Raw genomic sequence first — 27,936 nt, forward strand, 5'->3', positions numbered from 1 at the left:
CTACCCCTCAGCCACAGCCGCCCCCTAAAGCGCAACTTTCTCCATAATTACAATTACTATACTAATTAATATTACTATGATTAATATTATTATCCCACAGGAAACAGGCATCCAAATTGTTACTATTTGTAGTTTGCCATGTTTCAGTCGAGAAATATTAGTTGAAGGGTTTTATTTAATATACATTGTTATGCTAGTTGCTGGTAAAAAAGCTCTAACCAGAAAGTGGCTTGAGACGGACATACCAACCATGAATGGATGGATTTGCATAGTAAACAATATAGATACATATAGCTATATATATATATATATATATATATATAATGGAGAGAATTAAATTTAGATGAACTCAAGTTGATATTTTTGAGGACAATTGGTTGAAATGGCTAACCCATGTATTGATTACAAGACAGTCTTTTTAATGGTAATAAGCCCATGATATGGACGTGTTTTGCCCTTTCCTTTCTTTAATGCGACTGATGTAAAAAAGGGGACTGATGTAAAAAAGGGGACTGTTGAATGTTGAAGCATGTAAAGTAGACCTGAGAATGTATGCTGTATATAAGGATATATATATATATGGCTTAAGAAAGAACATATGTATACAGACAGTGTTATTTATCTAAAAGAAGGATCCCACCCCAGGACGTTGAGGTCAATAATGGTGTTTAGTTAATTTTTTTTCTTCCTTATTGTCTTTTGTTAGTATTTCTCTAATGAAAACCAAATACAAATTTAATTTTGAAAGAATAAAATACATTATTATACTTTTAAAAAACTGACCTGACAAAGACTGATAAACATTGCAGCAGTTTAATGTGTTTACATGTGTAGGTATCCATTAAACACGATAAAAACATAATCAAGATCATGGTTAATATCTCCAGATATATTACTTCTCATTACAGTGATTAAATTAAAATACATAATTGAAATCATTCAGTGTTTCTAAGGTTCCCAGACTCAACAGCTACAGTACAGCAGAAACTTTAGTGTTCTGATATGTTCTCATCTACTTCAGTGTTGAGCTCAAACATTCTATAAAATAAATAAATACATAGATCACAACATAAAACACAAATAAATGTGGCGAGCGAGAAAGTAAACTACAGCGTTGCACAGTAGGTACGGAACACAGCCAATAACAGAACAGTAAATTTCAATTCACATAAAATAAAAAATATAAAATTTGTGGTGCATGCTAGTCACAGAGTGCACCAATATGGATTCAGGTTTTTATCTCAGGAAACACAAATGTGGTGAGCTTTTATCAGCATGCATGCACTCACAGGTTGATAAATACATCTACACGTGAGCCCATGAACGTTTGATTCCCATAAACAGAAGGAAAAAGTACAGCACATCTAAACTACCTTTAGTTTAATAGCATCTGTGGTTTCTACATTCAGTATTTAAGGTTACGATTCGTGCATCTCAGTTGTCTCATGAAGACAAAATCTAATTTCTCCGATAAACAAACTGGAAATAAAATGAAACTTTTAACGTCCTACAATCACGCTCAATGCGGAATGTAAACCGTTACGTCGTGAAATGAACATATCGCCGCCATTTAATCTGGAACGATTAGAGCAGCAGTTCATACAAGGTCTAAATGTTGATCGCACATCTGAAACGCAGCTTGCAACAACTGATAACAGCCTCGGAGGTTTCAAATGGAGGTGAGATCATTGTCAGTAGGTTGATGACTGCGTAATTGAAGGCGATGTTACTCAACACTTTGACTCCAAGCCCCAATGGAAAGTTATTTCTCATTTCAATTTACCTGAGTGCTGTCGGTCAGCTTCACGATCAGCCAGTGTGCTACATGTGATTTACCACAGAAATCATCCAGTCCATGATCGAAGAACGGAGCAGAACAGACACCAGGAGCAGGGCATCACTAGCTAGTAGTTACTGTGTGGAAACCACAGTATCAAGACATGTTTCTGCTCATTCATTTTCACAATGGATTGTCTAACTTTGTAACCATGTCGCGGTAATAATTACTGTAAAAATCCAACAATCCCTTCAATGAATAGGCAAAGGTCCTATTACTGTACGAGGAGCACAGGTCGCAAAGGTCAGGAAGGCTTTACTAAAGATGAGGTAATCTCCATCTTCACTCTAAGGCAGGTTTACAGTACAAGCAGCATTGTCTTCTTGTCATTTTGGCATCTTAAACAGGGTGCAGATCATGGTTTCTCATTGTTGAAGCTCAAACTATAAATCCCTCGATGTATGTACTGTAGATATTAGATGGGTGGCTGCTTGAATGACCTTCAAAAAACATGCTTTGGAATGCAGGTAAGAACTGTGTGGTTTAGCTGACGTAATACTTGAAATCTGACACTGTCGCTTATACTTTTCAGACCGTTGACGTACATGTTGCCTCCTCAGAAAGCATCTTTAATGTTCTTCAGCTGCCGGACGGACAGGTCCACAGGGAGGTTGAATTTGAGGTGGCTGACGCGGCCCAGGATGCGCAGGGCTCCTTCGAAGCCGGTCTGAGCCATGTAGCTCCAGGACTGGTAGTGCGGGTGAATCAGAGTCTCAGATTTACACAGCAGGTTGAGCCACGACACCAGCCGCTGCTCGTTTAGAGCCATGCACACCAGCGCTTTGAGCTCTGTGTCCGGTCCTCTCTTGTAACGTCCGTGCTCCTTCAGCACGGTGTGGATAGCCCACAGCAGAGACTGTTTGGGGGTCACGGTCACTGGTCCGCCCCCTAAAGGCAGTCTAAAGGACTGTGAAAGCTGGCGGGCTGGTGTCTCAACAAAGGCCTTCCCGTTTTTGGAGTGGTAGTATTTGACAAAGAGGTCCCATGGATGCATGGTCTGTGGTTCTGGTCTGTAAGGCAGCAGGCAGGAGATGGGCGCCAGCACCAAGCTCATGGTCTGAGAGGGCAAGAAGAGGCCGTGGGCCAGTAAGTCTTTGAGAGCAAGTGTCAGCTCCTTTCTCACAGACGTGGTCAGCTCATCTCGGGGGCCCAGGTCCGTGTTGCTGGTGTAGTTGACGACGTGTTCCAGGGAGGGACGGCTGTGCGAGCCAAGCACGCTCACTTTATCTACAGCTACCTCCAAACGCTGCAGAAGGGGCCCGTAGTCCTGTGCCGCAGACTCCGGAGGCCACATGCTCTGGGGAAGGTGACCAGTCGCACAACCGAACTGGCTCGCAGCGAAGATCTGCAGCACGGCGATGGCCTTCTGGATCAGCTGCAGGCCGGTCTCTCGGATCTTCTGGGCCTGTTCAGGATCCACTGCAGTGACACATGAGAAAATACTTATATTAAACCACACCTCCAGTAAAACATGCCTCTTTTAAAGTGATTATGAAGATCTTTCAGTGAATAAATCTTTAAAAATAAATACTGTCAATTGAATATAACTTTATTTGTACAGCATCGATTCACAACATCAATATCTCAAGGCACTCATTAGTTGAGCTTGGTTTAGGCAAGCATACATTTATGGTATTTCTACCGTGACATGTCGCTCAGAAATGACTTCCAATGCAAACCAAAGTTGCTTTCAGACATGCACTGAACTCTGCAGTCCCTCCGTTTTTTCTACGGAGGAGGTGCATGTGTAAACGCAAATGTCAGAGAGAGATGCTCTCCAGTCTCTGCAGACCTTCTCCGCCTGGGCTGAATAATGCAGAGGATTTGATGCTGTTGTGATGTGTCTGTGCAGAGAACCTCCCGCTGTGTGGTGCATGTGTGAAAGGCAAATGTCTGAATACAACTTTACAGTATCACAGTGTAAGCCATTAAAAACACATCTTGTCAAGGATCTACTAGTTTAAATGCTATAAAAATTACAATGCACTTGCAGTTGGATGATGATATGAACTGACTCACCTTTCTTCTTCAACCCTTGAGTTCTGGCATTGGCCCCTGATGCTTGTGGCTGCTGGCTGAGTCCAACATCTGGCAAGAGAGGATTCCCCACCTCATCTTTGGGAAGAAAGGGCAAAGATTACGCATTGACCAAAAATCAATAAAAAAAATAGGAATCTTGGAAATGCAAACACACAAGCTTATACACCAACTGCATATATGTTTGTGTACCCTGGATGAAGTTGATGAACATCTCCAGGTCCCTGATCTGGGTTTTGAGCTGATCTACCAGCTGCTCTTTCACACGGGCTGGGTTCACTATCTGAGCAATAGCAGCGTCGACTCTCTGCCGAAGCTCCTCAGGGGACAAGTTCCCAATGTCCTCGTTCAGGTTCACGTCCAGCTTTTTGATCAACTCGTCAATGATGACCTGAGGAAGGTAAAACAGATTAAAGGTTAAGGTTTGAATGATTGAAGCTGATATGTTAAACTAGCGCGTGCCCTTGGGCAAGAGCTTGTGTGCGTGTGAACATGGTTCCAGAGGAAGCCATCAGAGGACATTTAGGCTAAAAAACATGGTGTAAACGACGTCGTTTTTATTAAAATTTGTTTGGTCTTACAGACACTTGGATGACAGTATGGAGGTATTTTATGTTTTTTATCTGTGGTTCTTACGTTTGAGTCCCCAGTTACTTTGGATATTGGATTTGGCTGCAACGCTGTTTAGTCAACAAAAGTGTTTTGTGGACTCGTTTCACCCACCCCTCCATCGGCAAAGTGGTGAGTAGAAATTTAGTGAATTTTCAGTGGTTTTTAAATCGGTTTTTATTTCAAAAACAAGGCAAGAGTTGGAGTCTGGGTAGAACATGCAGGAGGCAGGACATGACGAATAAAGTCCGCTGTGGATTTATGTGTTTTTGTATCACAGCACATTGAAACTAGCGTCAGCCCTTGTCAACAAAACCTCTGGAATCTCGTTGTCTTTCCAAGTTGACAATCTTTATTGAAAAGACTTTTCAGCTAGTCTACACTTTTTTAGAAGAAGAGAGAAATAGTGCAACAAAAAAAAAAAAGAGTAAACAAAACACCAATGCTCTAGAGCCTGAAGTCATTTTGTGACTTGTTGTACCAGATCGGAAACAGGTTAATTATTTGCCGAAACTAAAAGACACACAAACCGGGACATGAGTTTGCGATCTAATTAAGGATGTTGTTAGAGTTACTATAAAAATCCATTATAGCCTGATCAGAAAACCTAAAACAGCAATGCCACGTCCGGGTCCCCACCTTCTGTTTCTCCATGACGATAGACTGCGGCAGCGAGTCGTAGCTGCCCTCCTGGTAGGCGAAGTGCTCCAGATCATCCAGCTGTGTCTTCAGCTGGAAAATGAGATCCTTCTGTTTTTCCCTCTGGGCCTCCAGGCGCCCCCTCTTCTCCCTCTCACTCTGACGGGAGAAGCACACACAATGATGTTAATTTGAACAGACAGAGTGTTAAGTGACCATGGCAACACAGCTGCTAGTGGATGTTGACAATGTGAGATTATTGCTACTGAAACGAATATCAATAAATATGATACCAACATTGTAACATTAATTCAATGTTAATTCATTCATTATTACTTTTGAAGTAAAATTCGTTTTTACCTGGTTTTAATACTCAGTTTTCTTCATCTAGAAAAACCCCTCCAGGGACAAATAAGGTTGTTTTGAATGTGTCATGTTTATTTATGTTTGTATTGTTTGTTTATTGAGCACGTGTACTACTTTAATTGGTGCAGATCCAGATTTTTTTTTCCACTTTCTGCAACATTGTAAGATCCACATTTTCAGTGATTTCTCTAAAAACAACTCATGGATGTTTAGGGGGCGGATATGCGGTGCGTGCAATTTGGTGCAGATCCAAATATAAAATCTGGATCTAGTGAATTTAAATGTGGTTTCATAGGGAGACTGTTGGGCATTGTCAGAGGTAAGAAGAGAAACACTCTAGTAGCAAAATGTATTTAAGTGTGAATTACAACGCACACTGAGAGGAAGAGGCGGGAGAGGATCATGAAGCCTGCTGCAGTTTTAATCACCCGTGTCACAACATATACACACAAACCTAACTCTGAAAGACACGTCAGGTGTCCCCATACTCACCAGATCCCTCTGAAGGTGGAGCATGTGACAACAAGGGAGAAATAAATTAGAACTTTAGCCTGGATATGTGGTGAAAAATTATATCATGTCAAATTTTAACACCCAAGACTACTCCAGGGCGAACCTTTGCCTCAGTTGGGAGTCTGAGAGCAAACAATATCAGGAGCAAGGCAGGTTGCTTCAACACTGCTATGTACACACAGGCCTTTAATAAACAGATAGCAATCTGCGTCATTTTCATTCACCCTGCAGCCCTGTGAGTCACACACTTGTGGCAGAGAGCAATGTTTTCCACAGGAGATTAGAGATCCCTGGGAACAAAACGGTGGGCGCAGCCGCCTCGAGTGTGACGTAACAGGCAGCACGCTTGAATCAGCTTTGTTAAAAAACGTCACAGTGAATCAATTCGATGTATGTGACCCGATTGTGCATGTGTGTGACCCTTTATTCATCCTGAGTATCCAGATCTGTGTATGTGAGTAACGACATCGTGGGACATGTGCAGACTTGTGCATGCTAAATTTCTCCATGAGGATCTATACAACTGACAGCTGAGGAGCCCTGCGTCAATACTGGATAATCTGACAGGAATTTCCACAAATCCTAAATGTCACAAAAAAAAAAAATCTTCTAAAAACCACCAAACTGTCTGAAACCCAAAGTTCTCCAGTTTCCCAACCCTCACAATTCATACACTGGAGCCAGAGAACATTCAACATTTTACCTAAAAAGTACTATAAACGACCACACTTGATTTTTGATCGGTCAGTTTAATCGTGAATTAACACGGTCACATGCTAACACCACACTGCAGTCCTTGATTTATACTAAGATATGTAATAGGCACTGATAGATTACTGAGTAGACCTCTTCCAGGCACAGGTGTGGGGCCCCCGAGAGGTCTGGGGCCCCTGGACTACTACAGTGAAGTGAAGTTAATATTTGTAGTTGTAAAGGCCAAGAGTTCAGTGTTAAGACAAACAATGCAAAACAATCAAAGACAAAAACTAAACAAACATGTCTTGTCTCCGTCAGTGTCACTGTCTGGGTCCTATACAAGGACTGTGGGGGCTTTTACCTCTCAGAACCCAGGGGTCCATTTACTCCTATTCCGCCCATGGTGACATAAGGATGATTACATATTGGATCATAATGTGATGATGTGTTCTTTCCCTCAGTGTGAGTCGACCGTGGCTGTTGTGTTTCGTGCTGGGGGGAGGGGGGGGCTCACCGAGTTCTCCAGCTGCTGGGCATCCGGCGCCCTGCAGCCCACCACATGCGGGCAGCCCCGGAAGGCGAACTCCTCGAGCTCGGCCAGCATCCGCTCCTTCTCGTCGCTCTGTGCGTGCACGATCTGCTTCAGCCGGAACTGCACCTGAGCGAAGTGGGAGGTGAGTGCGAGCAGAGAGGAGTTCAGCTGCTCCTGCTCCCCCTCCAGCCTCCGCAGCTGGGCGGCCATCTCCTCCTCCGTGGCCGAGGAAGAGCCTCTCTGCTTCAGCTGGTCAGCGCCGCCGCCCCGGCTCTCCTCCTCGGGACTGGCCACGGCGCCGACCGGTGCCCACCGCTCCCCGGCGCCGGCGAACATGGCCTCGCTGTCCGAGGCCGACAGCTCCTCCGTGGACATGGCGGCTTGTCCCCCGCTGCTTCGCTCCGACGACACTTTGCGAACAAGACGGTTTTACCTGTCGTGCGTTGCGCAGAGAACACGGAGCATCAGCGTCGGGTAAACAGGTGTGACGCCATCTTGGGAACAATGATTCATACGTCAAAACACCGGAAGTCAGGCACCTTTATTTCCAAAATAAAAGGATTCCTATTAGATTAGATAAGTTTTGATTCAACTTTATTGTCATTGCACAGTACAAGTTCTTATACAACGAAATGCAGTTGAGCATCTTACCAGAAGTGCAAAAAAAGGCAGTAAAAGTGCAGAGTATTGTGCATATTAAAGTGAAAATGTAAATAAATAAGATCTGTACAGTAAGAAATATATATGGAATATTACAGTATTAAGAGAAATTGTATGATATAAGAACAATGAATACACTATGAGCAGGATAAATATATATAAATATGAATAGACCATAGGCGGGATAATACAGTAGTAGAAAAAAAACTGTCAGTGCAAATGTACAAATGTTCAAATGTTCAAATGTTCAGTGGTTGGAGGAGGGTGTGTGACAATCCAAGCCAGGTTGGAGGGGGGAAGTATCACATCACACTGATCACATTGTAGTGCAGTAATAAATTACTAGAAAGTTTATTCATCTTTAATTCTTTCGTTTATTAAAATATTTTTGTTTTTCTTTTCTGCTGCTTGAACATATTTACATCCTTGGGATCATTAAACCTATTTAGTCAAGGACGTTAGTATGTTTGAACACTGTCTAACAATTAAAGAAAAGTGACGTTAATCCACTATTACTGTTCAATATTTTTGAATATTCGTTTAACTTGTTTCTTCTATGTTATTAAACTGATATATGACTGTATTATATACTGTCAATAGCAGGATTGTTTAGATTCTTATGTTGAATGAAATAACCGGAAGTTGTGACTTTTACATGTACCGAGCTCTGAAGCGTAAAAACACAACAGCAGTTCAATGTCAGCCTATAAAGTGGGATTTTAGAAGCCCCTGTTTTATATGGCAGACACAGCAACCATATACATTTGTATCTGTAACGTGTTTTTTGCAACCGTTCCCATGGCCGGAGCCATTTTCAACACTGACTTCTTTAAATAAATATAGTATGTATTATTTTTATTCAGTCGTGTGAGTAATTATCAGACAGATGTGAGTTGAAGATATACAAATTTGGTCGGTGTACTCCAAATATAATTTAAGTAACTGAGAGAAATGCAAAATAAATAAAAATAAATATATATTTTAATGACTTCCGTCCCACGGTGCTGGTGATGCACATGAACGCAACATCACCCGTGCTCTTCAGCGCCCCCTGATTGAAAACAGTGACACGTTCGGGACTTCCTGCTTCAGAGAAACAGAAAGTGAAAGAGTGAATGATTGCCGAGATCTGAGCCTGGACTGAAGGTGGGTTTAAACCAAGCGGTTTTTAATAAAGATAAATCAATTCAAATGTTAAGTTCAGTTAAACTCAACAGAAGTGAAGTCATCAGTGATATTTAAAGTTTTCTGAGCTCACAGAAGATTTGTTGAGTCGCTGGTTTGTTTAAGTTGAAGCAGAGTCTAAAGGTCATTTATAAGATGAGTTTATTTGCCGTATTTTTTTGTCTCTCGTGTCTTGATTTTAATCTTAAGTTATTATGAATCTGATGTTGATGACAGGAAGCTGTAAGAGTGTGAATTAGATCTGATAAAACATGGACTTCAATGCTTCAGATGAGGTGAGACGTCATTTTGTTTTTCCACGTTAACAAGTCGTTCTTGTTGTAGGTTGTGTTTTTGAAAATAAATGTAAATATGTTATAGAATATTATAGAATAATAAATCAGTGATATTCATGACTGAGACATTTTCTCTACGGGTTTAACCGCCAACACATTTCCTGCTGGATTTGAGTTTTTATAACGTTCACCTTTTAAACATTATAAATGTAAAGAGTATGTGATTAATAGAGATAGTAAAATGATTAATATTATTACCTCATATATTTATATCTGTTCAGATAAAAGTTATTTTTTTCATATAACCCCTGGAGAGAAATCTGTGTTTCCTGATGTTTTCAGGATTTCTCTCTTGTCATGGAGCCTCTGAAGTCGTCCGAGGAAACTTTAGAGGGAATCCAGAACTTAATCTCCAAATACAAGGTTAACAGATGCTTATTCATTAATCTGACAGTGGTACAATGTGGCTTTTATTTTTTATCGAAAATCGAAAATAAAAGTAATCATAAGTCCCAGTCCTGACGGTTGCAGTTTCACTCCCGTATCCACAGATAACGTGTGATAACCTGCTTCATGAGCAGGAGGATCTGGCCAACACGATTAAGGACAGTAAGAAGATGACTAAGGACTGCAAGAAGCGCTCCATGAAACTGGCCAAGAGTGTGCAAGAGGAGAAGCAATCCCACCAGGAGCAGATGGACAGTGAATTGGTTCGACCCTAATTTACTTAAGTGATCAGAAAACCTTGGACGTCTTCATCAGTTGTTAATTTGCACATAATCAAAGGTTTTGGGAGAAAATGTATTATTAACATGTTTGAAGTAAAACAGAGATAAAGACAAAAGAGAAAATCATCAGAGGGAGGAAAATACAGAATGATGAAAGAATTCCTTCAAAATCTGCAAAAGCAGCTTTTTCAATAATGTGGGTACTATTGGTGAAAAATAACATTACTCTGCTTTTCCTTCATTATTGTCTAAACTTCTGTCTTCCAGGAAAGTCTAGCTATGATGGGTCAGGAAGAGTTCAAGCTCATGAAGGAGATCCAGGATGTCCAGGCTGCCCTGAGGGAGGAGGAGGCCAGTTTTGAACAGCTCAAACAGCAGACTGATGTACGATTATCTCCCAGCATGCACTGCGTATGCAGCCCTATCTGTGACGAATAACAAGTAACCATGTACCTGTTGATTTCAGGTGTTCAGCAGTGTGCCTGAGAAGAATGTCGTATTTAAGGGGAAGACGTCTGAGGCAAGCAACCTGCAAATGTTTGACATGACATCGCGTATCGTTTATCCGATGGTGGAGGGAACGGCACTGATCACGTTTGAGGAGGAAGAGGGTGAGTTTGTGACCAATCACAGATGAGTGTGTTTCACCAGAATGCAGCCACGCTATAAATTAATTATTCTGCTTTTTTTAAAGGTAGAAAATATTAATTTAACGCAGAGGGTCATATTCAAAAGTGCACATGAGGTGGTCAAAAGTAGAGAAATCAAACAGAATATTTACAGAAGGAAATAAAATCACTGGAATAATAAAAAATACAAACCTGCATATGATTTAAATGATTCAGATAAATCCCCACTGACGTTGAGATAATTCCACACCGATGGAGCCAAAACAGCAAAATCATAATCCCCTCTTATTTTGAACCTGGATTGTGGAACTTAAAATCACAGTTTCTAGATTTTAAGGGGTTTGATGCAGAAACAAACTGTACCATGATAAATAACTCAGGGAGCTAAACTGCAGTGCGCTTTGAAAGTAATCTGCATTATCTCAAAGTGAATTCTGGTGAATCATCATATTGTTCCACAGGATGAAGACTTTGCTGATGTAACTAAATTGATGGGGTGAAATGGAAGAAAATTATTCTTTTTAGTGTTTTTAAAAAAAGTCTTTTAAATTAAATGATGCACAACACATTTATCCTTGAACACAAATATTTACAGCAAGTACTTAAATTCTGCTTCTCATCAACAGACTTAAAGTTTGATCTCTGCTTAATGCATTTCATATATTTTGATTGGAAAATCGAGGCTTGCCTGCATAGCCAGATCAAACCACCAGGGAGCAGTGAGGCATGAATGAGCTGCCTTTCTCTGTTGATCCAGTCTGCACATCCATAATCTGCAGGACAAATACTAAGATAATCATAATTTTATTTTGGGCCCCAAAGCAGCTTCTGATGGATTTTGAAACTGATTTAGCTTTAATTCAAAATGAATATAGAAAGTAGTTACGAGGCCCTAACATTAAGTTATCATGCCATGTGCCCTTTAAGGCCCCCCTTACAAATCTGAAGGGGCGTTTCTGTGGTGCACCTACATTACCACAAACCACATGAACACTGGCTGAAGCTCATACAAAAACATGGCTCCCAGGGTTTACCATTTGAACTTTGACATCATTTCTTGGAGAATCTTCCAATGCTTCATATCTTTAAAATCCGTGCAATGTTCAAACTGGACAATGTGGCAACTTAATTCATCCGGAAGCTACACATCTATCTGAGAAAGATATGTTAGAGCATAATACAAAGTCCATCTCTCCTGCTCCTCAAAGCCGACTCACAGTCAGTCTAGTGTGAAGGAGTTGAAGTTCAAAGATGGCTGCCACCTCACGATCTTAATACCAGGACATGGCTGACATATTATCATGACATTCAATTAACAGAACCGTCAACTGCACAAATTATTAAAAGCGAAGTCCGGGTTGGGTTGTTAGGGGAAACTATTTGGAGGGATATTTTTATTATTTTTGTCTGTCACATTGGTTCTGGTTGCAATAAGGATTTATTCAACAAAGAATTGGTCCTACCTAAGTTGAAAGAGTATGTAAGTCAATAAATCGTAATAAATTATAAATGCATCGAAAACATGTTAGAAACTTAATAAATACAAATATCTGACATGTTTCTTTCAGCAAATTTTGCCAAATGAACACAAAAAACAATATATAGGAACTCGAACAAGATATTTCTTAACACTTCATAAGTGATGTGAACTAGCACATCTTTTTAGATATACCCATTTTTTCTTTGCTCCCCTCCACTGTGCATTATCATCACGTTTCTCACGACACGTGGTGAAAAATCACCATGCACATACAACATGATGGTGGAACGCAGAGGGTTCAACAAGTACTAATGATTGACTACATCCACTGCATTGAAAATACCTCCATGTTTTGTAAAGTGTTCGTCTGTTGAAGTGTACCACTCTAAAATCCTGAATAACTCTGTGTTCCCTCTGTTGTTAGTGGCCAAGAGGATCCTGAGCATGAAGAAGCATCAGGTGAAGCTGGGTGAAGAGTGTCGCATCACCGTGGAGGCTCAGCCGGTTCAGCTGATACTGCCCAAGCTGGTGGAGGTGACAGCAAAACAAAAGAGGCTGAATGAGATTCAGTACCAGCTTCCTGGAACTGATCTGTGCTCGTCTCTGTCCCGCAGATCCACTCTGAAGTTTGTCCTCAACGTATATTAATCTCCAACCTGCCAGAAATGGACATGGAGACTCTGTTGGACAGGCTGCAGCTCCACTTCTTCCATTCTAAGCACGGAGGAGGAGATGTGGAGCACTGTGAATTCCTGCCCGACTCTGGGACTGTGGTCCTCACGTTCCTGAAGGATAACAGTGAGAGACTACTACTTCTACATTCATGCGTTTGTGTCATAAAACGAAAACAACCTCTGTCCTGATAAGCGTTTTAACTCGATATCAGAATATTTGTCCACCGACACAGAAAACACACATCATATGACCATTAACATACACTTGGCATGTGCGTGCCTTTAACAGGAAGGAAATTGTCTGCTTAGTCACAGAAAATACTACAAACCAGGAACAGCAGTGGTGAAAAGTGGGAGCAGGAATGTCATGTTAAAGGGATAGTTCGCTAAAAAAAATGAAAATTCACTCATGATCTATTCACCACTATGCTGACAGAGGGGTGGGGGAAGTGTTTGAGTTCACAAAACACTTCTGGAGTTTCAGGGGTAAACTTCTTAGCAGCCGAATCCAATACAATTTGAAGTAACAGGTGACTCATGTAGTAAGAAAACCCAACCACTGTGAGCTTCCCATCACAAGACAGGAAGTCATATAGGGTGAACTCGGCACAAGGGGTAGCAATGGTTTGCATTCACCTCCGGTAGAAGAGATGTTCGGATACCAGATTTTTACGTCCTGATACCATGATAGCATGTACTGATCCGATACCAGTGCATTTAAAAAGTAAATTCTTTGACATATCTGAACAGGTGTGTGGGATTAACCGTGTAGTGGAGTGATGATTGATATTGTTGTTCCAACTATTGCTGGTGTTGTAATTTGCAACCTAAGACTTTATGTCCATGTCTTCAAAATTACCACAAGTAATATAAAACTGTTTAGTTTGAAATGCCCCTGAAAGCGAACTGTGGTTTATCTGTCACACAGGAAGTAGAATTTATTCAGCGTTTTAGTCTGGATTTCCCACTAATGAAACTTTTTCTTCTGTCAGTTGCCAAAGGTTTGACAGAGAAAGAGTTCCACGACGTAAAGTTCCCAAAAAAGATGCACACTGTGAGAGTGACTCCTTTTCTGAACGGAAATATTGTAAACCTCAAGGTAAGTCTCAGCACGGGGGGAACACAAGGCGGGACAAGTGACTGACATTCCGCAGGTGTCATTTTCTTTCAAATGCAGATGAAGTCGCAGTCACCTGATTTAACTGTGGTGATTCCCCCCCCAGAACAAGATGGTGGCGTGCCCTCGGACGGTGCTTCTGACAGGAATCCCCCAAGTGGGGAACGACAACCTGCCAGATCACGTGGAAATCCACTTCCAGAGAAGCAGCAATGGTGGAGGAGAACTGGAAGCCTTTCTCTACAGCCCGCCGGGTCAGCAGACCACGGCGCTGTTCGAGAGCATGCCCCCCAAAAAAGAGCAGCAGTAAACTGATGATTCATTCCTGCGGCTCAAGAAAATCTTATGAAGGCACCTTTGTCCAGATGTAAAGATAGGACACACTTTATTTAATCTAAAGCTGCTCCAGACAATCACTAATTTCTGGACAGTCACCTGAATGACTCCGAGTCAGTTGTAACTTCTCTTGCCAGCCTCCGAGTAAATGTCTGGAAAATGCTATCACAGTCGGCTTATGTAAATACAGCAGGACAATTTCTGGAAAATTCAAATTCTTTTGACAGTAGAAGACAACACTGGCCTCGATGTGCTGTGAACAGAGCAGAATTGATCTGCCTCCTGCATGCTCTCTTCAGATGACACCCCTCATCTGAAAGTCAAAGGCATTTTACGTTTTTTGTGAACGCGTCTGACCCAGAAAAACTCCTGCCGTGTTTTTCATGTGAAAGACAAACTCCAGACACAATTTTCCCAGACATTTTCCGAGAGTTCATGCCGGAAATAAGCTTTACATTCTGTCAATATTTCTTGTGGTGGAAGTTGGGATATTAAGGAACCAAGTTATGACATTTCTAAGGGTTTAAACTGCAAAATATATTCCATTAAAATATACTGCTGCCAAGGAGTTAATGTTTTGTCACCACCCATTTGTTTGTCAGAAGGGTTAAGCAACTACTGAACAGATTTCAATAAGAAGTCCTTACATATTTAACATGAATCTGCACAAAGGTGGGAATCCAGGAACTCTTTAATCACTTTCTTAAACATTGTGTGATTTTACAATTTTAACAGAAATCCAAGGTAATAACTCATGGATCTTAATGAAAACAAATCAGAGGTATTTTTAAATGTATGTAATTTGGTAGAGATGAATTGAATTTGAGGCGAATGATGGACCTTGGCTGATGAATGAGTTCTACTGAGTGTCATTCCAGTTCTTGCATTAATCAGTGATCACTTACATGTGAACCTCTCTGAGGTTTCTACATTTTCTCGTCAATAGGGTTTTTCTGGTAGTTTTACCTCACTCTTGTTGAGGGTTAAGGAGAGAGGATGTCACACCTTGTTAAGCCCTTAGAGACAAATTGATTTGTGAATATGAGGAATACAAATAAAACTTGATTGATCGGCCTTTCCACAGCTCCATCCTTGACTTTTACTTCACAGACCCATGCTCCTGATGCACTAGATGGCAGCATTCAGATATTTTGGCTTCATTAACTAAAGATGGAGTGTTCGTCTTTAATTTTATCTCAGACTTCTAAACATAAACAATATGAATAGTTGCTTAATACAGAGGCTCTGAGATCTCTGGTCTCTGAGCTTGTGCACGTTGAGTAAATCTATATTTTCACATATTCACAGGATTCGTGTAAACTGAAGTATTAAAAGAATGAGTCTAATTTTACAATATAATCCATTGATATACTGATAATGTAATTTCTAAGTTACTGTGTTCCCTGCATGACCACACAAAAGGAAGGAGACGTGACACACCTCAGATCAGGTTTATTGTAAAAACAGCCACTTAAAAGTAACAGCACCCTTAAAAAAGAAAAAATATCTAAACTGACTTTACTGGAAGAATCCAGCTAAAACTCCCAAGTACACAAAGTGGACAAAAAAACAAGACAGCAGCTGACAGCAACAAGCAAACAGACCGAGGTCAGGCACTTGGACAGAAGAGGGGGACAGACAGGTGTGTGTAAAAATCAAAATACAATCAAAGAGGGAAAACCAGCGAGGGACAGGAAGCCGAGAATACAGCAAAAACAATTTTGACAAGTCGACCTAATCTCACATCAATACAAAGGAAAATCAAATAATTTAAAAACCTCTAAAATAACAATCTATTTGTTACTATACATTGTTTTCATAGTGATCACACAGTAACTAGTGCAGGAGTAACTGCCGACACCACAGTCCTCTACAGCGTTTAGGGCGTCTGTGTGCACTGTGTTCACTTTGACCTCGCCTGGTGTCATCCGTGTGCAGACAAAACTAAAACCAACAAAAACATTTAAAAAGCCGCTCGTGTTTCCGTTTCCTACAGCTGAGTCACGCTCAGATAACGTAACTGTCATCTCCCAAGGTCAGTGCAAACTCAAACTCTGTGGCATGGCCCCCCCCCCCGACCACAATATACTCTGTCAGATCATTATGTGCACGACAGCAACAAAACCACATCTTTCTATGTGTGTACATCGGATTTCATTTACTCACAAGTAACAGCTAAAATGTTTTCACCGGAGAACCCCACAGGGTTTTTGCAAGTAGAACAGGTTAATGTTAATAGAAGTATTTTCTGTGGTGAAGATAAGAGACAGTACTCACTAAAATGCTGTCTAATGCTACGTTCTACACACCAAATACACTGCAGCTTTATTATTGCAAATATTGAAACTCCTTTTTCTGAATAATGTCAGTTTGTGCCTATTTTTTTCCCCCACAACGGAGTAGTAAGGTCACTAAAAGGGAGATTTTGTGGATAAAGTCGTAATACTACGAGTATAAAGTAATAGTGTTAAATATTACAAGAATAAAGTCATAATGTTACTTGGATAAAGTCTCCATTTTCAGGTTAATGTCAGTTTAGAGGGCGAGTGTGAGAAGATCATTCTGTCGCCTGCTTTTAAAAGAGGAAAGTGGACCATCTTGTCAAGTTGTCCTTACGTATAAGTTACACAAATAATGAAATTCACAAAATTTGGTCTCATCGGCTCAACATTATCAAAAACATAATGACTTTAAAAAGATTCTGTAAGAAACTGAAATATCCACACAGACTTGGAGGAAACGTTTGATAGTGGTCGACTGTGAGGTGTTAGTTACACCTGCACAATATTTAAAGGGGTTCCATAGTTTCTAAACAAACAATGAGATTGGAACTCCAGCAAGCACAGGTTCTCCTTGATTGATATTTCTGAAAATAAAAATATGATGACTTTTCTCAGTAAGTTAAGACTTTATTCTCATAATGGTCTCACTTTTTTCCAGTAAATATTTGTTTGTAAATACTCTACAATTTAATTCAAGTAGTATTCCAACTATTTTCTTAATAAATTACAACTTCATCTATTCAATTATGAATTTAATTGTCAAAATATTTACTTTATCCTTATAATCTCAGATTTGTTTTCTTCAGTATGGCCCTAATACTCCGTCATAGTTTTAAGAATTAAATTTTGTTGATGGCAATGATAATTAACATTTGTGCTCCCTAATATGAACAAGTGAAAACAAGGACAAACACTTGAACAGAATTGGATGTGTGGTGTAAAGATCAACTCGTCTTAGAGTAATAGACATCACCACATAGGCACAGCTCATCCTTTGATTATTGACTGATTTCTTTTTGATCTTCTGTTTTTTTTTCTCTTCCTTTATCCGCTGTTTTTCCTGCTCGATAGTTCAAACCTCAAGGTGAAGCGTTGTGTCAAGTCAGAAATACTGCATATAGTGGTTGGCTACTCGTTACATTAAAACCACCAACCGTCTTCCAATGAGAGTCCATAGAGAGAGGAACATCCGTGAAAATGTCGCCTGAGGAGAAAAGACGACGAGAAGGGTCCGTCTCCTCCGGTTCGGTAAAGAAGAAGCAGGAGTGCATTAAAAGAGAGGGAGGGGTAGGGTGAGAATGGGTTGGGGGTACTGGTCATCCAAACTGGAATTATCGGACATGTGCAAAGTGGTCATTTAAACGACGATTGGTGCCCATTCGCTTGCTTTACGTCCATACTGGGTGAGAAAGGGAGCAAGAAAGAGAGGAAAACAAGGCGGAAAATTTTAAAGGCAGAAAATATTTTTTGTTGTGAATGTGAAAGTTAAAGCAGCTTTATTTGCATTTTAAATAAAAAACAATAGATCAGCTGTAATAAAAACATGATCTTAAGACTAAACAACCTTTTAGCAAAATGATTAGTTAAACGTTTGACTAATCAAGAACTTTTTATCAAATCATCATTTAAACAGTTTCAATTTCTATGATGTGAGAATTGGCTGATTATCTCTTTGAAGGGTCACATTCTCATCATGTTTTAAAAAAGATTAAACCATCACAAAAACAATAATCTGCAGATCATATTGAGAATGAAGATAATTATTGAATCACTTGATATCCAAAATAATCTCAAATGGAATCAGAATTTCTTCTACACAACAGAAGATTTTCAGTATATTAAGGTCAGATTTTTTTGTGTGTAGACATCGTACTTGGTTCTACAGAAACTGCAGCGTGTTGTGAGAGTAAAAGCTGAACATGGAGGAGTTGTTTCAGTGCACATACCTGAATATCAGTAAGCTCTTTGTAGAACCTCTTGGCCAGATCTGGACCGTTCTCCATGGTCGGGATCTGGTACGTCTGAGAGAGAATGAGTAAAAGCAAATTCTGTTGTTTACATTTTAGTCCTTCAGAACGATTTTTTTACAATCAGTGCATCTGCCTTCATTTCAGCAACTGGATTACTGTCGATTTCCTGCAGAAACCTGGTTCCTAAGCGTCATGCAAGATATAACCCTGGCCACCATGATTAGAGAAGAAAACATTTTCTCATGTATGAACTAATTCCATCAAACTGAAACAAACACAAAGTAGTCTTATTACAAACACAACCATGAATTACGGCATGAGCCCACTCCCAGAGCCCCTTCTCATTACAGGTAATTGACTCAATGATTTATCAGTCTGCATCAAAGTACAACAACCTCAGTTATGTCTATTTGGGTCATCAGGCCCTACTGTCTTTAAGTAATTCCTGAAGTTAAACTAAGTCATGAGATTCATATGACTTCATAGACTAGCACAGCTGGGTGTCATCTACGTAAAACAATGGAAATATTTGTGGTGCTTTCTGATAATATTGCCTATGGAAAAGATATGTAAAGTAAAAAGTACGGTGGGTAGGTCCCATTATAGAGCCTTGTGGAACTCCATGATAAATGTTTGTGTATAGGAGGAGTCGTGGTTATTTGCAGGGTTGAACTACGGACCTTTCCTTTGTAGAGGAGGCTGCCGACAGGAGAGACCACGCAGGCTGTGCCTGCTCCGAACATCTCCTGGATCCTTCCAGTATCCAGAGCCCCGAGCAGCTCCTTCATGCCCATCTTACGCTCTGTCACCTTGAACTCCCCCTGCAACGCAAAAAAAACATGAGCAATGAGATGAGCTGAAAGGTTAAAGCACCGCTGTTTAGCATTTTTGTTTATTGCTCTTTAAATACATTCAATAACATTGTGTGTTATGTCAAATTTTTACAAACGTGAGTTTTGGAAAAAGCAACAGCCACCGTGAGCAACTACACTGAAGTTCTGGAATTCAGTTAAAAAATCCCACATGTAGTACAACACGAACATGTTTGTGAAAACAGCTGTGCAGTAGAGGATTGGGTTTGGTCCTCTCTCCGGTCGTCTTACCCAGGCTCTGGCGAGGTCCAGCAGAGATTGCCTGGTGACTCCTGGGAGAATGATGCCGTCCAGAGGAGGGGTCAACAACTCTTTCTCTGAAGAGACAAACGCACGCACTCATCAGATGCCAACGTACAACAGGAGACAGGCTCAGCAACTCCTGTGAGAAAACTTAACGAGTCTGACCTCCATTCTCATTGGTCCAGTAGATGAAGAGGTTCATGGTGCCTACTTCAGTGATCTCCTCCTCCTCTCCGTACAGCCACAGGACCTGCTGGCAGCCTTTCTTCACCGCCTCGTTCTGCACCAGAATGGTGGGACCGTAGTTACTGGATAAAGAGACGAGAGGCAGTTAGAATAAACTGCAACCAAACAGACAATGAAAACGACAAGAAAATAAACGAATAGATGGATCAAAAATAGAAGTCAGGTTTCAGCGGTAGATTTTCTGTCTATCTTCTGATTTGCTTGATTACTGCCTACTCTTTTGGGGACATAATGCTCATTGATAAAATATTATATATTTTTTTATTTCACGGAGCTTGTCCACAAACCTCCTTTACTGAATAAAACATCATTGTTGCACTGAAATGTTTCACTCTTGCCAAATAAGAAAAAGACAGAAACATGCTGCTCTACCATGATGTTCTGCGAAAGAAAACGTCCTTGTGACTGAAAGGATTTCAATGAACAATGAACAATTCAACTTAAGATTGAGACTCAAGTGATGAGTCATACTTAGCTGTGGAAATGTATCTGTCAATGTTCGAACTGCACTTATAAATTAATTGGCCACAGAGGAGCATTCAGCTCTGAACTGCTGTTGTCTTTGTTTAAGTTGTTAATATGTGATCAAACAAATCGCTGATTACACATCCAGCCGACCTAAAGCAACCTGAAGCAACATGAAGCAACATGAGTCATGGGAAATCGGAGTCCCAGAAATTCTTGAACTTCTCCAGAATTGAAGATAAGATGAAGGAGCTTGGTAGTAAACAACCCTGGAAACACAAAGATATCTCTCCAACTACAGACGGAGACAGTAGGTTGCTTGTAGTTTTATACAAGGTTTTTGTCACTATCTGTATCTCTGTGAAAATCTACAACTTATGGAACATTTCTCTCAAAATGGACTCATTTTAAAGCATGAAGTAGCGTTAAATGAAAGATGACATAATTAAGACAGACAACCCACAGAAACCCTGAATGTGAGTTACATGACCGGGGAAAAAAGCAAATATACCCCCCAAAAAATCACCAAAAAGAAAACTAATAAATGAAAAATGGGATGAAATTTTAAAGTTTCACACAAATAACCCAACAATAATCAAACAACACATTTACCATTCTGCAGCTGCATGACCATTGGCGCTAAATCAGGCCCGATAGTTGATGTGCGTGTGCGCTGTTTGGCGGGAGGGGATTAGATTTTGTAGGCTTAGTGAGTCTAGTGGGTGTTGGGTGGTGTTATGTAATAGCACTGGATCTGAGCAGGTGCTAGGATTGTAGGCCACAGTCATGTGGAAGCAGGCCTGTGATTACAGGCTTGGTGAAATTACAGGCGATTACAGAATGGTATATGCAGATTAAAAACTGGAGGGATCTACACTACAATAACCTTCTCTGTTGAGTCAGGATTTTTCTTCAAGCAAGAAATAAGAGGTCACCTGCAGTGAACAGTTTTAGCGTCACTTTCTGAAAAGTTCTCGAAGAGATTTTATTCTTTTTGCCTTTGTCTTACCTTGATTGTATTTGATTTTGAGGAGAAACGCAGCTCAATTACACATTTCTGATTGTCACAGCAGGAAAAGCTCTGGTGTAACAACTTGCATGATGTTTCATTCATTATCCTCTTTGACAAGTCAAACCAGTTATATCAGTGATCTCAACATTTCAGCCGCTGTGGTTTAAAAAAGGCTGCTTACACCCATATCTATCTGCATCATAATTTACACAACACACACAACCCTTTTCACCTTCTTGGAAATTATCCAAGAATAATCTACTACAGATGCCTGGAAACCAAATATCTTGAAAAAGTACTCTTGTTCTACCCTCTTGTTTTTAAGCACACGATTTAGTCTCCTCTCTCACAGGTATATCCAGGCTTCAAAAGCAAATGAGTACAAAGAACATCAAGGAGAAGTCATGTAGCAGGAGTCAGATATGTAAGCTTAGCATGGAATTTAGGACATGACCAACCAGGTCAATGGCTGAGCTGCACTGCTTTTAATCTTAAAGTTGCATTGTGTACACTGTACACAATGCAACTTTCCTGTACAGTTTAGTGACACAAAGTGGTGAAGTTGCATGTTGCAGCTGAATACCCCTCACCTCATCCTCCCCTTCAAAACATGATAGAGAACCTTTAGCATTGGATTATTTTATATTACATTTCTGTCAATATATCCCTTTCACCAAAATCTTACACACTGGACCTTTAAGGGTCAGTTAACTTGTTGTACATGTTTTGTCTGGACCTTCTGACTCTTTAGTTTTGTTGTAACCGATATAACAGGTGTGAAGAGTGCCTCCGACCATGGTCCTGACAAACTCATCTTAATACTAAAAGCGTTAGTCTCAGTCTGGATCAATCTAAACCATGTTTCGGTTCGTTTCCGTGAAAGCAAGACAACCCTTTTTGACCCCACTCCATTCACGACCTGCGCCTGGCCAACCAGCTGAACGAGTTCTACTGTCGTTTGAAAGGATCCTGTTTGTGGACTCATCTCTGGGGGGGGACCCTACCTGAACAGCACTGATATCCCTGCCTGTGACTGCAACACTTTGACACTTGAAGTTCCCCTGGCAAATAATGGACTTACTGTACATATTTCATAATTCTTGCCCTGGTTCTTAAAGGTTTTATTTAATTTTTGTGTCATATTTTTAATATTTTCTACATTTACACTTCAAACAGAAAGACTACTACCAGCTGAACTGAAGACACGTCTACGTCAGCGCTCCACAAATTACAATGTGAAGAAGAACTGACCAGATCAAATATAACAAATATAACAGAGACTTGCTGAACTCACCCTCCCATCTTGTACGCCCCCACGCCTCCTTTCCAAGCTCTGACAAATGAAGGGTCCGCCAGCAGTGACACAGGGTTAAAGGACCCTGTGGCAAAGTAGGGGCCCACTGGGCCAATGATGACAAAGATCATGGCTTGTCCTGGCCGAGACACGCCAAGAGACGGCTGAAAGGAGAGGTTTGGAAGAGGCAAAGACATGTTATTAGAAGCAGGGAGTCAGTTAGTATGACAGCAGTCAGAAAGTGCTGTGCTCACCAGCATATAATACAACTTTATCCACACAAACTAATTAAATGCTGGACGTTTGAAGATACTGTTTATTGATATCACTCATGAACGTCAAAGAATGAATTAAAAGGAACAAACAGTAATCTATTGATGTTTTCATCACATTGTCATAAGCACTTCCCAGCTGTATGCAACAATAATTCCTCACAATATCATTAACTGATTAATATAGCCTGGCCCTAGATATGGTCAGAAAATCGTAGATTAACCAATTAAACAGCACTTATCCTTACTCTAAAGCTGATACTTGCCTAATGATTTGATAGTTCTTAAATACTGAGGACAACAATACCAATAATTATTATTATAACGACTATATTAGTTATAATAATATAGTTTTGTCCTCACAGCATTTTGTTCATTGATGCCAAAGCTCACCTCAATTCCTATAAACGTGGGTCGGATGTAGAGGCTGGCCTCCTGGGAATAGGGGACCCACTCTTGATCGACCTCCACCAGCTTCTTGATGCACCCCAGCAGTTCAGCTTTATCAAACAACTAACAAGAAAATAGAGGAGGGGATTCACTTCTGGCTCTTTTTTGGCAACACAGTCGGACTCTGGACAAATGTGACACTTGACTTCAGGTGAAGCAGACTGCTGCTTCCTGTGGTGTGTGTGTGAGACTTTACAGTCAATGCTATGGATTATCAAAAAAATTTTAAAGCACCCTGAAAAGGTTAAAATTATCAATATGATTGAAATATCAATAAATATCAATCATTAACCCTAAATTCTGGAGAAACTGGTGGATTTTTCTAAAACATCTATTACATATTTGCCTAAAACATACTTTGATCAAAATGTATACAGCTTTTGTGCATCAACCATCCACAACTAATATTTAGTCATTAACCATGAAACATGGTCTTTCATAATTTCTTTCCCCTGTGACAGAGAAGAATGGATTCACCTCACATGGTGGTGGATCGTCATGTGATTTACTGTAATCAGTCATCTGTATTCCCAGTGTGCCGTCACCTCGGGATGACATGCTGCCTCTTGAATCAGGGCTAGGATTTATGCAAAAAAAACAGGAGTGTTGCCAAACAGGGGTGTTAAGTCTAATAGTTTGGCGTTTGTAATGTAGCCTGCCTTTAATAATCAGAAGAATGTGAAACCAGAACCAGGAGAACAGTGTGTTGGTTTTAACGTGTTGGTTCAGGCACAGAGAACGACACATAAAACAGGAAGTCTGGTGTCAGTTCGGTCCTTCAGGTTTAAGTGGTAGTCCAGATAGTTGTTGCAGTGATTCAGACTGAAACGTAGTAGCAACACTGTTGTTTGCGAGTTCTCCCCTGTGTCTGTTAAGGTTTTTTCTTAGAGTCCTTTGGTTTCCTCTCACAGTCCAAACACATGCAGGTTAGGATAATTAGAGAATCTAATGCCTAGTTGATAAACACAATTTTTAGACTGATTTTCCATTTGACTTACTGCTCCCAAAACTGAATTTCTAGCGGGATAAATATTTAGACGAATTAGTGACAACTACAATGTGTGAACTTGGAATAAACTCCCTGCATGTGAAGTTTGAACGCAACTGTTTGTTTGCCTTTTGTATGTTAGCAGTGTAACAGGCTTACCTCCCCCCCTCACTTCACATGTTGTGTGAAGGTGCAGCAAAGGTGGAGCCAAAATCAGTTTTTTCATTCAATCATAATAGATGAGGGGATGAGTTTATTCATGTCTGTCAGAACAGAGGGCTTTGTCCAGAATTATGAAATTCTGTGGAAATAACTGTACGAGCAGCTGGTCAAGTGTAAAGATACAAAATATTTACTTAAATGGGGTGTGACCGTTCTGTGGATGAGTTGGGACACGAACTCACCGGCAGGCAGCTTCTGTCAGAGCTCCTATGCATCCTTTCCATGTTGTGCATGGGTCTGAAGAGGCGGACGTGGTTGTCTTCTCCACGAAACGCCTTCATGCCCTCAAAGAGCTGCAGAAAAAAACATACAGCAACACACAACACTTAATATGACTTCTCAGTCTGTAGGGCAAAAAGTGTAAGAAACAGGTCAAAGCCCTGACATATTGAAATGGCCCTAACATTTTTCAGTTTAAAGTACGCAGTTTCAGATGTGATGTACATGTATGTGCTGCTTCATGCTTCATGTGGGCAGGGCCCCCCTCTCTCACCTCTATGGAGTAGTGCAGGGCCGAGCTGGCGGGGTGCAGCGACAGGTTCTGGAAAGGTTTGATCTGAGGAGCCTCCCATCCCTCCTTCTCCGACCAGTTGATGGTCAACATGTGATCGGAAAACTGTTTCCCGAACACCAGGGTGGAGGGGTCGGGCTTCGGCTTGCATGCCGTGTTGCGTTCGATGTGGATATCTGCAGCCTGAGATGGAGACGGACGAGCGAGCCGCAGAGCCGCGGAGAAACAGAAGTCGACGGGACGAGAGATAGAGCAGAGCCGGGCCACGGATACAGCAATTGATTTTAACTTGGTATTATTGACAGGGCATGCTTTGACAGGAAAATAAGCTTTGTAAGTCAAAGAGCTGATCAATTAGAGACAATTAAGTTCAATTAAACTGAATTATATAATTACAACAGGCAGACAGTAAGGGAAAGCCAGAGGGGAAACAAAGGTTTAAATTCTGGACAACTTGAAAATAAGCCACATCCCTCTTCATATGGTCCGCCAGACACGCTCAATGGGGCCAGTGTACAAATAACACTGGTTGAAGATGCGTGGATGTAAATATTTCTGTGTTACCTTAAAGAAGCTGGCGAATCGCAGCGAGCCAATGGAGAAGGGGAGTGCCTGAACATGTCGTGCATGGAGTGCCTGCGAAAGTAATGGGACAAAGCTCTTACCACCACAGCAGAGTAACCGTGGAGATCTACAAACACTCAGTCGGCAGTTTACGAGGAAAACCTACTTAAGGTTTTAGTGTGAAGAACTTAAAGATATCTAGAGGTGAGGCTCACCTCACCCTCCTCTTCCAAACATGACGAACCGGATTAGTTTAAAAAAAAAAAAATGGAAAGGTGCTTAGTTGTCTGGACGACTGTGAACAACATGGCGGCCTCCGTGGAGAGGACCCATTCCCTGATAAAGTATTTCAATATATTTGAGCCAATTCAAGGGAAAAGAAAACAACAATTTGCACGATCTAGATGAGAAACACTGGTGAGAACATCATTAGGGATTATTTTATTTTCAATATCTGCCTATAGATCCCTTTAACCTAATTCGTACACAGTGAACCTTTAAAACTAATGCAGTCAAATACAACATAACCATGGTATTATATCTCCAATCATGGGAATACACTGGAAGTACTTGTCAGTGGGTCTTTATTCACTGGGCCCATTAGGTAGTCACATGCCTGATGCAAATAGAATCAGGCAGATTTGCAGGTAACTCGAGGAATGCAAGGTGAGGAACCTATGTGGTTTGGAAAAGTGACCCCGAGGATGAACAGCCTGTGACATACTTATGTGCATGCATGCTTTTTCTCAACGTACCCTCAACATTTTCATAAAAATACACTCAGCCACGTGTCATTGCAGAGAAAAGTGGAAGTGGCGTCTTAGTGATTCCCACAACAAGTTGCACTGAGGCTCAGCTGCAGGAGGGGGTCGATTGTGTGTGTTCAGTTGAATGGATGATGCAAGTTTTGCTTTGATTGCGATCATAGCTTTGATCCGCTGCTACACCATAATTCCATCTGTGACGTGCACGGGTTAATAACATGCATGTTACATTCCACCATGGTTCGGGTTCATTTTCGACCCGCAGTCTGGAATTAAACTCTTATTGAATTAAAAAGTGCATGCCTTTGTAGGAGCTAGCACCTGAGATAGCACAAGTTAGTTAAATTGAGTAATTACAAAGACGAAATACGTAATAGAGGAGTAACATAGTAATAATATACGTGCGATGTTTTCTGCAGATTTGTTTCTTATAGCCCCATAAAGAACTGGCTCCTCTACCCCGACTCCAAGACTGCATTTACAAATAGGACGATTTAACAAATACTTGCTTTTATCTGTGCTTTCACAATCACACAGATAGAAACTTCGACTTATTCAGTACCAGTGGGATATAGTTTTCCATTCGGCATACTACCTATCTACTAGAAATGCGTATCTAAAATGCGAATGGAAACGGTTTGTCTACAACCATTCTTAAATTTAAAAAGCTTATATTTTATAGGAAACAGTCTAAAATGTTGGACGATTTTCCCATCGGAACTAGACGATTCAGATCAGACGGTGAGTTCCGTCTCCAGTGATGTGTTTCTTTCTTAGATAAGCAAGATAAATTCAGTTTCCATTTTTCTGACTGAGGCTTGGTTTGTGTCCTTTGCGCTGTTATGTCAGCGCGGAGGGTCACCGCGGCTTCAGTCCGTGTGAAACAAACCCCATCGTCTCCTAGTCTCACATTAGAGTGAATCATTTACAGACCATGTAGACAGACACTTTAGCAGAACAGACATCGGTCAGTGAACTCACCGTCCGCAGGGCTGCCATCTCTGCTACGTGATGAGGATGAACCCGGTTTTGAGTTCGTGCGGAAACAAAAGTCCGGCTCAGACTGAGTTCCGCTTTGAAATGTGAGACGCGGCTCAGCTGAGCTGAAGTCACAGAGCTCCCAAACAAAAAGACGTCCTTCAGGATATTAGACCTGTGACTGACACACCACAGCACACTCCTTATTTTAACCAGAGTTACACATTTGATCTTTTCCCCGATCAGTGTTTGTTCATCACCTGAACTGTTCTGAATAAACACACAATGCTAGGAAAATCTATTTAACTTAAATAAGATCTTGTAATATGACCTCTATTATTCAGCCTCATTAGGAAGAAAGTCACTTGGGGCGTGACTAAAAGCGTGAAATGTCATTGGTGCACACCAGCAAGCCCACAGAGGGAGGTTATTGGAGGTCAATGGGAATGATTCTGATTGGTAGAAGAGAGAGGAGTGCACCAGGTTGTTT

The 27,936-nt window shown here is 40.8% G+C and overlaps 3 protein-coding genes across 3 annotated transcripts; 1 reads left to right on the forward strand and 2 right to left on the reverse strand.

Annotated features, from left to right (window-relative positions):
- Positions 1 to 797: 797 nt before the first annotated feature.
- Positions 798 to 7,715, reverse strand: rundc1 (RUN domain containing 1). Its single transcript, XM_061089669.1, has 5 exons — positions 7,212 to 7,715; positions 5,123 to 5,281; positions 4,067 to 4,265; positions 3,857 to 3,952; positions 798 to 3,256 (listed from the first exon to the last, which is right to left on the reverse strand). Exons 1-5 carry the CDS (start codon positions 7,602 to 7,604, stop codon positions 2,394 to 2,396), a joined length of 1,710 nt encoding a protein of 569 aa, XP_060945652.1. The 5' UTR covers positions 7,605 to 7,715; the 3' UTR covers positions 798 to 2,393.
- Positions 7,716 to 8,968: 1,253 nt separating this feature from the next.
- Positions 8,969 to 15,392, forward strand: ifi35 (interferon-induced protein 35). The gene is made up of 10 exons (XM_061089432.1): positions 8,969 to 9,035; positions 9,291 to 9,349; positions 9,692 to 9,772; positions 9,901 to 10,059; positions 10,345 to 10,461; positions 10,544 to 10,688; positions 12,611 to 12,720; positions 12,801 to 12,984; positions 13,853 to 13,959; positions 14,084 to 15,392. Exons 2-10 carry the CDS (start codon positions 9,326 to 9,328, stop codon positions 14,285 to 14,287), a joined length of 1,131 nt encoding a protein of 376 aa, XP_060945415.1. The 5' UTR covers positions 8,969 to 9,035; positions 9,291 to 9,325; the 3' UTR covers positions 14,288 to 15,392.
- A 356-nt stretch (positions 15,393 to 15,748) lies between these two features.
- Positions 15,749 to 27,721, reverse strand: bcat2 (branched chain amino-acid transaminase 2, mitochondrial). Its single transcript, XM_061090351.1, has 11 exons — positions 27,450 to 27,721; positions 25,705 to 25,776; positions 25,123 to 25,323; positions 24,812 to 24,922; positions 23,363 to 23,482; positions 22,698 to 22,861; positions 19,846 to 19,988; positions 19,669 to 19,754; positions 19,246 to 19,386; positions 18,542 to 18,616; positions 15,749 to 17,994 (listed from the first exon to the last, which is right to left on the reverse strand). The coding sequence occupies exons 1-11, from the start codon at positions 27,465 to 27,467 to the stop codon at positions 17,953 to 17,955; spliced, it is 1,173 nt and encodes a 390-aa protein (XP_060946334.1). The 5' UTR covers positions 27,468 to 27,721; the 3' UTR covers positions 15,749 to 17,952.
- Between the last annotated feature and the right edge of the window lie 215 nt (positions 27,722 to 27,936).

The sequence above is a fragment of the Limanda limanda genome, chromosome 17 (assembly GCF_963576545.1).
Source record: "Limanda limanda chromosome 17, fLimLim1.1, whole genome shotgun sequence".
Lineage (NCBI taxonomy): Eukaryota > Metazoa > Chordata > Actinopteri > Pleuronectiformes > Pleuronectidae > Limanda > Limanda limanda.

What these genes read in the sequence shown, in the direction of transcription:
- rundc1 (XM_061089669.1), bottom strand. Translation starts at nt 7,604, where the DNA reads ATGTCCACGGAGGAGCTGTCGGCCTCGGACAGCGAGGCCATGTTCGCC. An exon ending in TCGTCATGGAGAAACAGAAG is followed by an intron (nt 4,266 to 5,122) that starts GTGGGGACCCGG and finishes TACCTTCCTCAG; the next exon opens with GTCATCATTGACGAGTTGAT. An exon ending in TCAAGGGTTGAAGAAGAAAG is followed by an intron (nt 3,257 to 3,856) that starts GTGAGTCAGTTC and finishes GTGTCACTGCAG; the next exon opens with TGGATCCTGAACAGGCCCAG.
- bcat2 (XM_061090351.1), bottom strand. An exon ending in CCCTGCACTACTCCATAGAG is followed by an intron (nt 24,923 to 25,122) that starts GTGAGAGAGGGG and finishes TTTTTTCTGCAG; the next exon opens with CTCTTTGAGGGCATGAAGGC. An exon ending in CCACGTTTATAGGAATTGAG is followed by an intron (nt 22,862 to 23,362) that starts GTGAGCTTTGGC and finishes CTCTCCTTTCAG; the next exon opens with CCGTCTCTTGGCGTGTCTCG.
- ifi35 (XM_061089432.1), top strand. Translation starts at nt 9,326, where the DNA reads ATGGACTTCAATGCTTCAGATGAG. An exon ending in ACTTCAATGCTTCAGATGAG is followed by an intron (nt 9,350 to 9,691) that starts GTGAGACGTCAT and finishes TGATGTTTTCAG; the next exon opens with GATTTCTCTCTTGTCATGGA. An exon ending in ACTTAATCTCCAAATACAAG is followed by an intron (nt 9,773 to 9,900) that starts GTTAACAGATGC and finishes CCGTATCCACAG; the next exon opens with ATAACGTGTGATAACCTGCT.